We start from the raw sequence: 12604 nt of genomic DNA on the forward strand, positions 1-12604 counted from the left end.
TCTCTGTCTCTGTCTCTCTCTGTCTCTCTCTGTCTCTCTGTCTCGGTCTCTGTCTCTGTCTCTGTCTCTCTGTCTCTCTGCCTCTGTGATGGTGCTCCCAAAATCTGCTTGGGCCCTTCTACCCATGGCACCAACTCCTCCCAGTTCAGCCCCCTCTCTTTACTTCAATAAATGTATCCCACAAGTGGGATTCACAAGTTCTGGGTTTAAACCAAGCCAATACAAGGGGATCTTTAAATTCCATTACCATTACAGCTGGTCTTTATAATTACACAATATTAAATTTAGTTTTATTGTTCTGTCTCTTTAATTGTTGTAATTATTGTGTATACTATTTTCCTACATCAGTTTGCTTCACTGCATCAGTTTATGTATTTTCTCATGCCTCTTAGAACTTCTTATATCCATCATTTCACAACACAATTTATTTATCTGTTCCCAATTGAAGGGTACCCACTTTGCTTCCAGTTTTTCTGTTTCCAGACATTTTTTTGATATAAACATTTTGGTCTATGTGTGACCCCTCTTTCTATCTTTGACCTTTTTGGGATATAAGCTCAACAGAGCTATGTCCCCCATATACCTTCTCAAATCATACTCTTGAGACAATAAACATTACTTGAGGAATGAAGATTGGGCCCACCACAAATTCATGTCTCCATTTAACATCCCTGTAAGGGTTGTTTTCAGCTTTCTCCTTCTTTTTACAAATCCCACCTCTTCAAGAATAAAGGTCAAACAACAAACAACAACGTCACCCCCCTGTGCTTTCTCTTAGCAGATGATTCCTCATCATTTTATTGAAAACAGGTCACTGACCATGAGTTATGTCATTTTTCCTCCTCCTTCAAAATCTGCTCTTCTCTTTTACTCCAGTCTCAGAGGATAAAATAGTCTGCCTCATGGGGCAGCCAGGTAGCACAGCAAGTAAGAGCACTGGCTCCAGTGTTGAGAAGACCTGGAGATCGAATCCCGGGCTCAGACACTTGGCACCCACCCAGAAACACCTGGCCGTGTAACCTTGAGCAAGTTACTTAACCCCTATTGCTTAAAAAAAAATAGTCTGCCTCTAGCAATTTAGTTTCATCTATTTGCATCCTTGATCACATATCTCCCTGTTTTCTTTGTCATAATTCATATTCTCCTTCCATCTATTTCCTTTAAGTTCTCCCTTTCTCTTACTTCATCTTTCATCCTCAATTTCTCCCTAATTTTCCTTTTTGCTGACCTCATCTTCTACATAACAAGCTCAGGCCTTTCTTATACTTAAATTTTTATTCTTCCTGCCATCATCTCATGATATTGGTATATATACACACATGTAATATATATGAACATATTATATATTCATATAAAACATATATGTAATATATATGAATATATGTATTTATATGTAGATATTTCTCTACTTTTTTACTATTAATAATAATCACTAAACCTAAATATTCAGTAAATCTATGCACTGTTTTCAAATCCCACATCACTGCTGCCCACTGTTGCTATCTTATAGGCCTCTCAAGCATTTTGTTGTTGTTGTTTGGTTGCTTCAATGCATCTGACGCTTTGTGACTCCATTTTGGGATTTTCTTGGCAAAGACACTCAAGTGGTTTGCCATTTCCTTCCTCAGTTTATTTTACAGAGTAAGAAACTGAAGCAAACAAAACTGAGGCAAACAGGGTTAAATGACTTAGCCAGGGTCATACAGCTAGTTAATATCTGAGGTCAGATTTGAACTCACGAAGATGAGTCTTCCTGACTTCAGGGCCTATTCAGGCTCTACTCACTGCACCACCAACTTCCTGTCACAATGACAATATGTCCAAAAGTGAGCTCATCTTCCCACTCTGTTACCTCCCAACTTCCCTATTTCTGATGAGAGCATTGCCATCCTACTAGTCACCCAACTTCAAAGCTTTAAAACACTCTTCTAGCCCTCCCTCCCCGTCAGCCACCAGATCCAATCAGCTGCTGACTCTTGTCCTTTCTACCTCCAAATACCTATCATATCCATTCCTTCTTTTTTGTTCATGCTATTACTACTTGAGTTCAAGCCCATATAACCTTGTCTTCAAACCATTGTAATAATCTAGTAGCTGGTTTTGCTTAGGTTTTTTTTTTTCTGATTTTAATGCATCCCTTGACAAACCTGACAAAACGATCTTCACAGTTTATAGGTTTTGATTGCTCTCTTGCAAAAACCTTCTGTGGCTCCCAATTACTTTTGAGATAAAAGATAAGCTCTTTAGTCTGTCTTCTAAGGCTCTAGCCTACTTTCTTAGCCCAAGATAACTTTATTCTCCTTCACACTTTTCAGCTAAACTAGACTACTGTTATTAATATTAAACATCTATTAAACTTATAGCAAACTAAACATGGCAGCTCCTCAAGGACCCTTCCCAAACCCTCTCATCTGAAAGTGTTCTGATTCTACCCAAAGGTTTCCTAGAGCACATTTGAATCTCTCTTTTGCCCTACTTTGTGTGATGTACCTATTGTGTGTATAACATTTTTGCTCACCCCTACATAAAGCATGATTTCATGGAAAGTAGCTGGTTCTTATTTATCATTGGCTCCCTAGCACAGTACTTAATTAATGTTAAAATGTGTATTGAATTGAATTCAGTCAAGGTACTATCTACTCTTCAAAAAAACAAATTGACTTTGTGTGGAATAACATTATTGGAAATTATCTCTTATTAACTCTTATTATTAACTCTTTCATAAAATTAGTTCATCAAATTTCAAAAGTTTTTGAAAACATCTCCCATACTGCACTGTCCTTGTGGATAAGATAGAACGATGTGGGCCTTAGAGTTATGTTTAGATTGATCTGAACCTGGTTGAGTGACGAGGTGCATGAAATAGGTCACCAACTAAGAGATTAATTTGGGAAAAAGCCCCTACCACAGTGACCCAGAATCTATGCTTCACCCTATGCTATTTAACATTTTTATAAAAGAATCAATATGATGTAGTGGACAGAAAGCTGGTCGTGGTGTCAGGAAGACCTGGGCTTAAATCCCACCTTTGACCCATGTAGGTGGTAAGAACCCAGGAAGTCACTTAACCTCTCAGGGACCCAGGGAAGTCTAAGAAAATAAAGATGGAGAGCAGGTACTTTTCTGTCATGAGAGAGGATGCATCTCACTGGAGAATTTCCCACATTGATGAAATCACAACATGGTCAACATTTTTTTTTTAAAGTCAGTATCTTGGGCTGCACAGACAGGCATATTATCTAGTCTGTCCAGAAGCAAAATAATGTAGCCCCCAGTTTAGAAAGCTAGTCTCAGAGTTATGAAAACCTAGGTTTAGTTTCTACTTCTTACCCATACTGACTGGGAATGACACAGACTTTGACTATAAGGTGTGGGATCATTTGATATGTATCAGTTAAGGGTGTTTCTTTACTGGGAATTCCCAATGACAATGAAATCACAAGTTCAATCTAAAACTGCTTAAAATAAGGGAAGTGGAAGTCCTTTGGTCTGCTCTGGTGAGACCATTTCTGGAAGACTGATCATTTCTGGACATCAAATTTTAAGAAAACATCAAAAAATAAATGAGGAATGTTAAAGAACTGTGAGAAGTCACAAAGCCTACATAAGAACATGATATAACAGGAGAGATATTGTGAGGTGGAAGAAGAACACAGATCAAGTGAGAGGCCCTAAGCCACTTTTTGCCTTGGGCTGACTGGAGGGTGGACAATCAGGCAAGACTAATTGGTGTCAATCAATACCACATAGAAGAATAAGGATAAGAAAATCATTTAACACTTCATTTCACCTGACAACAAAAATGAATTTGTTAATTTGGATTAAAAATATACCCTGATTCAGTAGCATCAGTTTCTACAACTCAGTCTGAGAAAAGATTCTATTGGGAAGATATAGTTAAGTTACCAAATATTATTGGTCCATTGCTTCTCTGAGTGATTTCTGCTAATTGTGCAGAGATGTATAGTGGTCGACTGGTATCTTCCTCATAAAAATGCTCAATGACTAGTGAAGTACAACATGTCTTTAACATGTCAGAACTGCAATCTGACAGTAATTTCTATGCATAGACAGAACATGAGATTCTACGAGAGTGAAGGGTTTCTATACATCTCCAGTCTGCCAAAAATCACTTTAAGATGTCCTCTCATGGCCCCAGTATTACATTAATAATAAGTCATACTTTGGTAGCCTATATTATAGTGCTGAAGGGTACTTTTTGAAATACAAAGTTTTTTGGTTAATTAAAACAATCAAATGCATTTATTATACTGGCTTGGTCTTTGACACTAATTGAAATGGCAATTGAATTGTAATATCATCTCCATTAGTCTATCAGACATAATAATTACTTATAGGATTTGCTTTCTCACTGTTGTGGATAAAGGAAGTAGTCATGAACTTTTCCAGGTACTCTCCCATGCATTCAGTGGCAGCCCCTGGGCAACTGTCTTTATATTTATCCAACAATAATAGCAGCTTCCAAGTGTATAGTGTTTTATGGTTTTAAAGGCAATTATCCACCAAAAACCATGTGAAATTGCTAGAAAAGCTATTATTACCCATATATTACATGTGAAGAAACTGAGAATCAAAGCATGATGTAGTGGAGAGTAAGGAAGTAAGGAAGGACAGGAGTTTCAAATCCTGCCTCAGACACTTATTATGTGACCATGGGCAAGTCACTTAAGCTCTCTGAGCTTCAGTTTCGTCATCTGCAAAATCAGGATACTCATACTTGTAGCCTCCATTGTTATTATGGGCTCAAATGAGATAATGCATGGAAATTACTTTTCAAACTTTAAAATTTTACATAAACATCAGTTATTTATCAATAAACTTGTTTGCCCAAGGCCACAAGTGTAGTAATTAATGAGGATTCAAACTCCTATCTTCCAATCCTAATCCATATCTCTTTCTGCTTTTCTAGAAATATATTTAAATTACAAGGGAAAAAATGCCAGTGGCAATGGCCCTCATGAACCACAGGCTCCAGGGAACATGTAAATATAAAATAAAATGTAAGATCTCCTGAAGTAAAATGTAAGACCTCTTCTACTTTAACATGAATCCTTAGATCTAACTATGCTGGTTCAGTGATTGATGTTGCAAGTGGGCTAGGTTTTGTTTTCCACTTGGTTAGTGCCCTCTCTGACATGGTTGACAAAAGAGGAGATAGAAAAAGAAGGAAGTGAAACCATTTGGTCTTACCGTTTTTGTCTGCTCTTCTCAGTATCTAGAAAGAAAGAGGACATAACAGAATTACCACTTTTATAGGTGACATGATAAAGGATGTACCCAACCATAAGTTAAAGTATATTTCAGTCTGCTATTTTGAAACCCCCACTAATTCTAAATTTAGAGAGAGGCTTTTCACCTGGCATCAGAGACAAAAAATAGGCAGGAAAGAGGCCTATGGATATGTCAGATGACATCGTTATCTCTTTGCATCAATCTGCTGCTCCCCCTAGTAACTAATTTAAAACACACTCTTCATGAAAAATTCCCTGATGACCCAATATGTGTTTACTCACTTAATTCTATATCCCTATTGTGCATGTAACTCCCCATTTTATATAAGATAAATTTCAATCGTGGGAATAATATTTCAGAATTATTTTCACAAGACTCTTGGGGAGGAGCAACTTTCAAGCACCAATGGTTAACATTTTATTTTATTTATAAACACTACCTTTTAGTAGCCAGACTGGTACTCAGTTCTGCCTCTGACTTGCTACTCTGCAAATAACCAATATTTCAAAATATTAAATTCAACATATACATACTAAAAATCAAATAAGTTTAAGGCATTGTATAAGATGCTAAGCATACAAAACAGACTCTGTTTTCAAAGATCTTACAGCTTAAATGGGAAGGGAGACACACAAGTAGCCATTATACAAGGGAGAAGGGCATGATAAAGTCTAGGAAAAGTTTCATGAGAAAATTGATGAGTGAGAGATCACTTTAACTTAGCAGAAGTTAGGACAAAGGGATTGAGGAGTGATTTAGAGATTCCTGGGGGATGTGGCAACTGAAGAGGAAGAAGGGATGAAGAAAGAATTCCTAAGATGATATATTTAGAGCTGGGGTTTTAGAGCCTTATTTTGTATATACACAATACATATATAGGGGTGAGTGTATGTATAGATGTATGAATTTACTATCATGAGGAGTGTGGGATGCAACCCACCCTCCACTTAGTTGGTCATATATTCCTTATAATCATGTCAAGTCTTTGTGAGGTCACAGGGTACCCACTTTGGAGACCACTGGTCTATTCAACTTGAATTCAAATGGCATCCAAGTTATGTTCTAGCTATGTGAATATGAGAAAGTAACTTAACCTCTCTTGTCCTCAGTTTCCTTATTGGGAAAATGAGAGGTTTGCTCCAAATAGTCACTAAGGTCCCTTTCAGCTTTAAGGTCTGTTTCTCTGTTAGAAAAAAATGTAAGACAGAAGTCAGAATCATGGAAGACCAAGTAAATTCAAGGGATGTATCATAGCATTATAGATCTAAAGCCAAAAGACCCCAGAGGCCTTATAGTCCAGTCTTCTCATTTTTATAGATAAGGAAACTGAGACCCAAGGAGGTTAAGTGAATTGCTTAAGATCACAGGAAGCATTCATCAGAGGTGATATATGAACCTAGGTCTTCTGATTCCAGAGCTAGTACTTTTCCCAGTGTACCATGAAAAGCTACCAAAAGAGACCAATGATCTGTCATAGAAGTTGGAGGAGAACTATACACTGATAGGACAAAAAGAAGGAAGAAAGGGTATTAGGAAGGACTGGGTGATTCACAATGTCACATGGTACTAGGTGGTCAAGGACAAGAAAAAGGCCCTTGGATCTGTGATTTGATTTGGAGTGGCCATTCTGTCCACTGACGCAGACTGCAATAGTTCATGTCTTGGACTTAGTAGAAAGTATCTGAATGTTGCCTAGGAAAAACCATCTAGAAGACAGAGCCCAGAATGGATGCCTTGGAAGCTTTGGTTACATAATGAATACAGAGAAAAGAGAGCCCAGGTAATTATAGGGATCATGAATCAGAGAATGAAGGTCTAGAGTTGGCTGGTGGTTGTTCTTAGCTCTCAAAAAGGACCAAAATGACATCACTATGCTGGGGTCAAGGTACAGTTCTCCATTTGCTGTAACTCATATTTCCACATATGGATGGTGCGATACTGGCAAGTGGAGAACCTCTGTTTTCTTGGTATTGATTGTTAGGCCAAAATTAACACAAGCAAAAGAGAATTCATGCTTTGCTGCATCTCAGCTTCAGAGGCTGCATTGAATGCACAATCATCTGTGAACATGTCTTTAGTCTTGCCTTATCGCCTTTACTAGTTAGATATTTTACCATCAGTGCAGTAGCTGACCTTGATGCCACTTTTGTCCCTGTTGAAGGCAACTGAAACATTGCTGAAAATATCATGCTGAAAAACATGGGAGCAAGCACACAGCCCTGCTCACTCCCATTGAGGAAAGGGAAAGTATCCAGAACCTGTGCAACCATCATGAAACTGGTGTAAATACTGGTAAACTTCTTCGGGCAACCAAATTTTGCCATGATATTCCACAAGCCCTCATGACTGACAGTATCAAAGGCCTTGGTCAGAATGATGAACTGTACAGACTTGTTTGGCTCCTGGCATTTCTCCTGGAGTTGTTGGGCAGCACATATCATATCAACTGTTCCTCAGCTCTTTCTGAAGCCACACTGGCCCTCAGGTAGGTTATCTTCTTCCAGGTGAAGGATCAGCTTATTAAGGAGGACTCTGGCAAGAATCTTGCTGGTAATGACTAAGAGAAAGTCTACTCCCACCCACCCCCTCTTCCTCGTGATCATCACAGAACATCTAGGGTGAGAAGGCTTCTGTGAGATGAAGAGTCGTGAGTGGAGTGCAGAAAGGAAAGTTAAGGTGAAGGAGATGTTCCTTTAGGCTATATTCTATTCACTGATAAGATATATATATATAAAAGGAATATTGCAGAGATGATGACCTTTATGTGGCAACTCATTTGGATATTGAAGTGGCAAAGTTAGATGGGCCTAGGTTTGTTATTGTTTTCTTCATCACAATTACTCTATTAAGGTAATGATTCAGAAGGAATTTTTGTTGTCCACAAGATCACCAGACACATAGTCTAATATGTCTACATAGAATGCTGCTATGGAAGATAAAAGGAAATGGCTAAGTTGTTGTCTTTCCCTCACTATAATAAAGCAAAGTCATTTTCCCTGCCTTTCAAGATAATCAAAGATTTTAACCCAATTTAGATTCTCTTCTGTGATTGTCCAACTTTTCTATACATATTTAATAATATCACCTCTAGGATGCTTCCCAGGTTTGAGGACTGATTTAAAATCCATTACTAAATATTCAAAAGGATTTATTGACAATGAGGGCTTGATTCTTATGATTTATCATGGAATCATCTAGATTTAATTGTTTAAATCAGCTTCTATAATTGGTTGATTTAATGCCTGTTAATTATGTACACCTTAGAAAACTGATTCTAATTTATAAAAAGACATGTGTATAACCCTTGTATATTTGACTGGCTATTATTTTTGCCTGTTTTATTTTACTTTATATGATCATGCACTATATTGAACTGTTAATAGGAAACCTGAGGCAAACAGCTCTACCCTGAAAGAGAAACTGCCTCAAAATCTGTCTCCTTGTTATAAATGGAACTCATTGTGAGAGAGACAATAACAATTGTCTATTTGGGTCATTATGATAAATTTTGAACCCATTTAAAATAAAGTCTAAGGGATATATTTATTTCAACTTGGATGACTGACAAAAAATAAAATTTAAATTATTTAAAAAATAAATAGGCTTTGTATATAAAAGGCTGACATATATTTTATTCCTACTCCATTTAGACATGAGTAAATCAAACTACATATGTACATTATACAGAAAAATAGTGGTAGATAGCAGGTCTGAGAGTCAGGAAAATCTAGGTTCAAGATATTTTCCTGACATATGCAGGCTGTCTGACCCACTTAATCTCTCAGTGTACCATGTTTCTAAGACTATAAATTGCAGAGCAATTGCTAATTTGTATCAGTGGAAGGAACTTCCTTACCAAGAATTTTTAATACTGATGAAATCACATTTCCAGACCCCCCACTCCAAAAGAGAAAAGACTAGAACAAAAAATAAAAGGATACCGTGAAATAGGATTCATAAAACTAACCTTTTGCATCCTTTTTGTGATCAAGAAATAATAATTTAACAAAACTCTCTATAACAAAATGATCATATTCCTGTCCCTCATTCCACCAGTGTGTTGCATTTCTCACCAAAATCACAGAGAATGCATTTAAAGGGAGGCAAGGCCTTCTATTGGAGAGCAATCACTGAACATATTGTTCAGAACCTTGTACTTTGCTGGTGAACAGTGAATGTCAATATTTTACATTTGGTGATATTTTATTTTATTTAATAAAAACAATGTTAAATCAATTAGGTTTGTAGTTTGAACTGGACTGGATGGGTGTTATTCTTGCCTAGGACTTTATTCTTAATGAATTAGTGGTGAAGCCAGGGCTGAGACTCAGGTCTCCTAGTCCCTAGTTCTCTGTCTGTCTGTCTCTGCCTCTCTTTGTCTGTCTCTCTGTCTCTGTCTGTCTGTCTCTCTCTCTCACACACACTTTTTTTTGCACCTCGGTATATTTGGAAAATTTAATCACATGAGAAATTAATAATATTTAATTTCCTTTTTTTGAAGAAGCAATCCTTTAAAACACTTTAGCTAAGATTGGGATCTGTGAAAAGAATGGTTTTCCAGTGATTTCAATTCCATTTCTGTTCTATCACCAGGGTTTACTTGTTGCTTAGGAGAAAGTCACACTGAAGCTCTTAATTTCTTAAGCAAGGTCAGATGAATGAAGGTTCTTTTTCATGTTTTTAAATCACAGCTGGTATTAGCTCTACAAAGAAGCTGAATGGACAAAACCCTATTCGATGTAATTTAAGAGGCATTGAAATGCCCACCAACATAAAACATCTCTTCCACAAGCCTGCCACAGTGCCTGAAACTCTGTTGCACCTCCCTCTTTTCCATAGACAAATTCTTTAGCCAAGGGCCTCTCAAGAAGGCATTAAACTTAGAAAGGATAATATAATAACTGGCATATTATCATGTTTTAGTTTATCTGATTAATTCATTCACCTAACAGAGGTCAGAATCCTGAGAGATTTGGGGAGGTAGGACAGATAAGTTTTGGTGAGAGGATTAAATCTGTACACTATTCTTGAGTTAAAAAAAATCAAATTAAAAGGAGAGAGAAAAGACCTAGAAAATAGTGTGATTCCCACCTCAGTGCATTCCCATAATGAAGGATGCTACCTGAGTATTGAAAAAAGAATGATACTGAAAGGAAGATTGGTAAACCCTAAAGACAAACTGTACCTTCTTTATAATTTTGCCAAGATAAATCCTGATCAGTGCTAAAGCTGTCTCTTATCCCAAAAATAAATAAATAAAACAACTTGATCTGCTTAAAAAAATGGAAAAATCAACTCTCTTGAATCATCACTGTTTTATCATTGTCTTGAAAACTCACATCACTTCATTACCATTCCTGAGGAAAAAAACCCTACAGTCCTGTAATAAGCCAGCTTTCAATAGACCTGTTAACTTCTATTACTTCTATTACTAATTACTGTTAGCTTCTATTACTCCTACTTTGTTCTCTCCTCTCCTGCATTAAAAAAGCAGTTTAGTACTTAGAATACTGTTATGCCACAGCTCTCTTTACTCTACTTACCCACCTTCCTCCATCAGTTTAATTCAATTCAACAAACATTTATTACACTGAAAAAGAAGAGACAACTCTGAGGTAACACCTAGGGTTGACCATTCAAATACTTTGCAGTTTAAGTGGGGAATGGCACCCTCCATTGGGAAAGGGATGGAGAAGTCAGAGATAGAAAGCCAAAATGACAACTGAGGGACAATGAGAAGTAGCCCAGATGGATCCACATAGATGAAAAGTAGGAAAGAAAAGTAGATTAGTAAGGATAAAATAGTAGGAAAAGGAAAGAAAAATCACCAAAGGTGGGAAGACAAGAGAAAGCAAAGAACAAGCTAATATAAAGAAAATTATACAGAACAAAAGTGGCAAGATGTAAGAGAGAATGCCAAACAAAGAAAGGCCCAAGTAAGAAAACATACCAGAAATAAAAGCATGGAACAGCAAGAAAGGGAAGTGAAGGGTGGCAAAGAAAAGGGAGGGGGAGGGAAAAACAAAAATAAAAAGGGGAAAGTAAAAATAGAAAAGAGGAAATTATGGGAGAAAGAAAATGGCAAGAAGACAACAACAAGCATAATACAGAGATAATTAACATGAAGTCTGGAGAGGTAGGGGAAAACAGCAGGTGGAACACAAAGAGACTACATGAAAGAAATCATAGCAAGAACAACAGAAAGATAAGTGAAAAGACATGACAATAAACACTGCATATAAAGAAAGCCTAGTACAAACAACACTTGTCACACTGAATTAATAGGATGCCTCCTTAAGATTCTGGCAATAACTGAACTCTTTCAGAGTAATTGCTCTCTGAGGAGAAAGGGGAGTAGTAAGGGGAGGCAGATTTTTTTTTTTTTTAATTCTGTAGCTTTTCCTTTTGTTCCCCCTGAACCACAAGCATCAATGAAATTTGTTGTTGAGGGGCCATGGGCTGAAAAGGATATGTTGACTCAAGTCTCACTGTAAGAAATCCTCTTGGAACCCCCTTTCAAACTTCCCAACTCACTAGATCGTTCGATTGGGCGTTGCTGTGATTCACAGACGGTCCTTGTGAGAGAGCCTAGGCACCTGGAAATGTTTACCCTGGAGCTTCTTTAAAGGACGCAGTAGTCCCAGGGCTGGGAGGTTTGGACAGCTCCTTATTAAAGTTGGTTTTTAAAGACTTTCTGCGTGTCGTATTTTGCTCGATGGGTTTCCCTTTGGAGGACCTAGCTATGACAATTCTCTATTCCTGTAAACCAACCAACCAACCAACCAAACAAACAAAAAGAGCCTGTAGATGACCTTTGGGCTCCCTTTCAGTTATAAATCTACGATCTCCTCGACCAGGGCAAATCAGGCGCTGGGCATCCCACCCCCGCAAGTCCAAAGCACCAAATGTAAGAGGCTTCAGGAAGGGAAAAGGGTGAAAGACTTTTCGGGGGTTGGTGACAGGGGATTGGGGTACTACTGCTTGGATCGGAACTCCTCCAATCTGTACTTACGTCTAGGAAGATAGACATTCCCTTCGACAGCTGCAGGGCAGAGCTGAGCTCCTCCGAAGAGTTGTTGGAAGAAGGTGATGTCTCCTGGGAATCCTCCATCCTGTGGCACTGTAGCACAGCAGCACAGCAGCACAGCAAGAGCCAGCAAGACCAGAGCTGTGAGAGTGCACTGGTGGGATCTAAGCTTGGGGATGGGGCGGAGGCAACTGTTCACTGTTCACCGCTGCAGCAGCTGCTGTTACTCCTGAGTATCAGAGTTGCTGCTTGTGCTGAGATCTGATGACAGCAGTGGCTCTCTCTCTCTCTCTCTCTCTCTCTCTCTCTCTCTCTCTCTCTCTC

General features: G+C 38.0%; 1 protein-coding gene across 1 annotated transcript in view; it reads right to left on the reverse strand.

Moving 5' to 3' along the window:
• The window catches only part of NECAB1 (N-terminal EF-hand calcium binding protein 1), a 238226-nt gene extending 225670 nt beyond the window's left edge, over nt 1-12556 (reverse strand). The window contains exons 1-2 of the mRNA XM_069086671.1: nt 12266-12556; nt 5212-5236 (exon numbers count right to left, since the gene is read on the reverse strand). Of these exons, the coding sequence (XP_068942772.1) occupies nt 5212-5236; nt 12266-12364 (124 nt within the window). The 5' untranslated portion in view covers nt 12365-12556. The remainder of the gene's footprint in view (nt 1-5211; nt 5237-12265) is intronic.
• Nucleotides 12557-12604: the final 48 nt, after the last annotated feature.

The sequence above is a fragment of the Petaurus breviceps genome, unplaced genomic scaffold (assembly GCF_028583685.1).
Source record: "Petaurus breviceps papuanus isolate PSGF00001 unplaced genomic scaffold, PetGlider_PUasm1.0 179, whole genome shotgun sequence".
Lineage (NCBI taxonomy): Eukaryota > Metazoa > Chordata > Mammalia > Diprotodontia > Petauridae > Petaurus > Petaurus breviceps.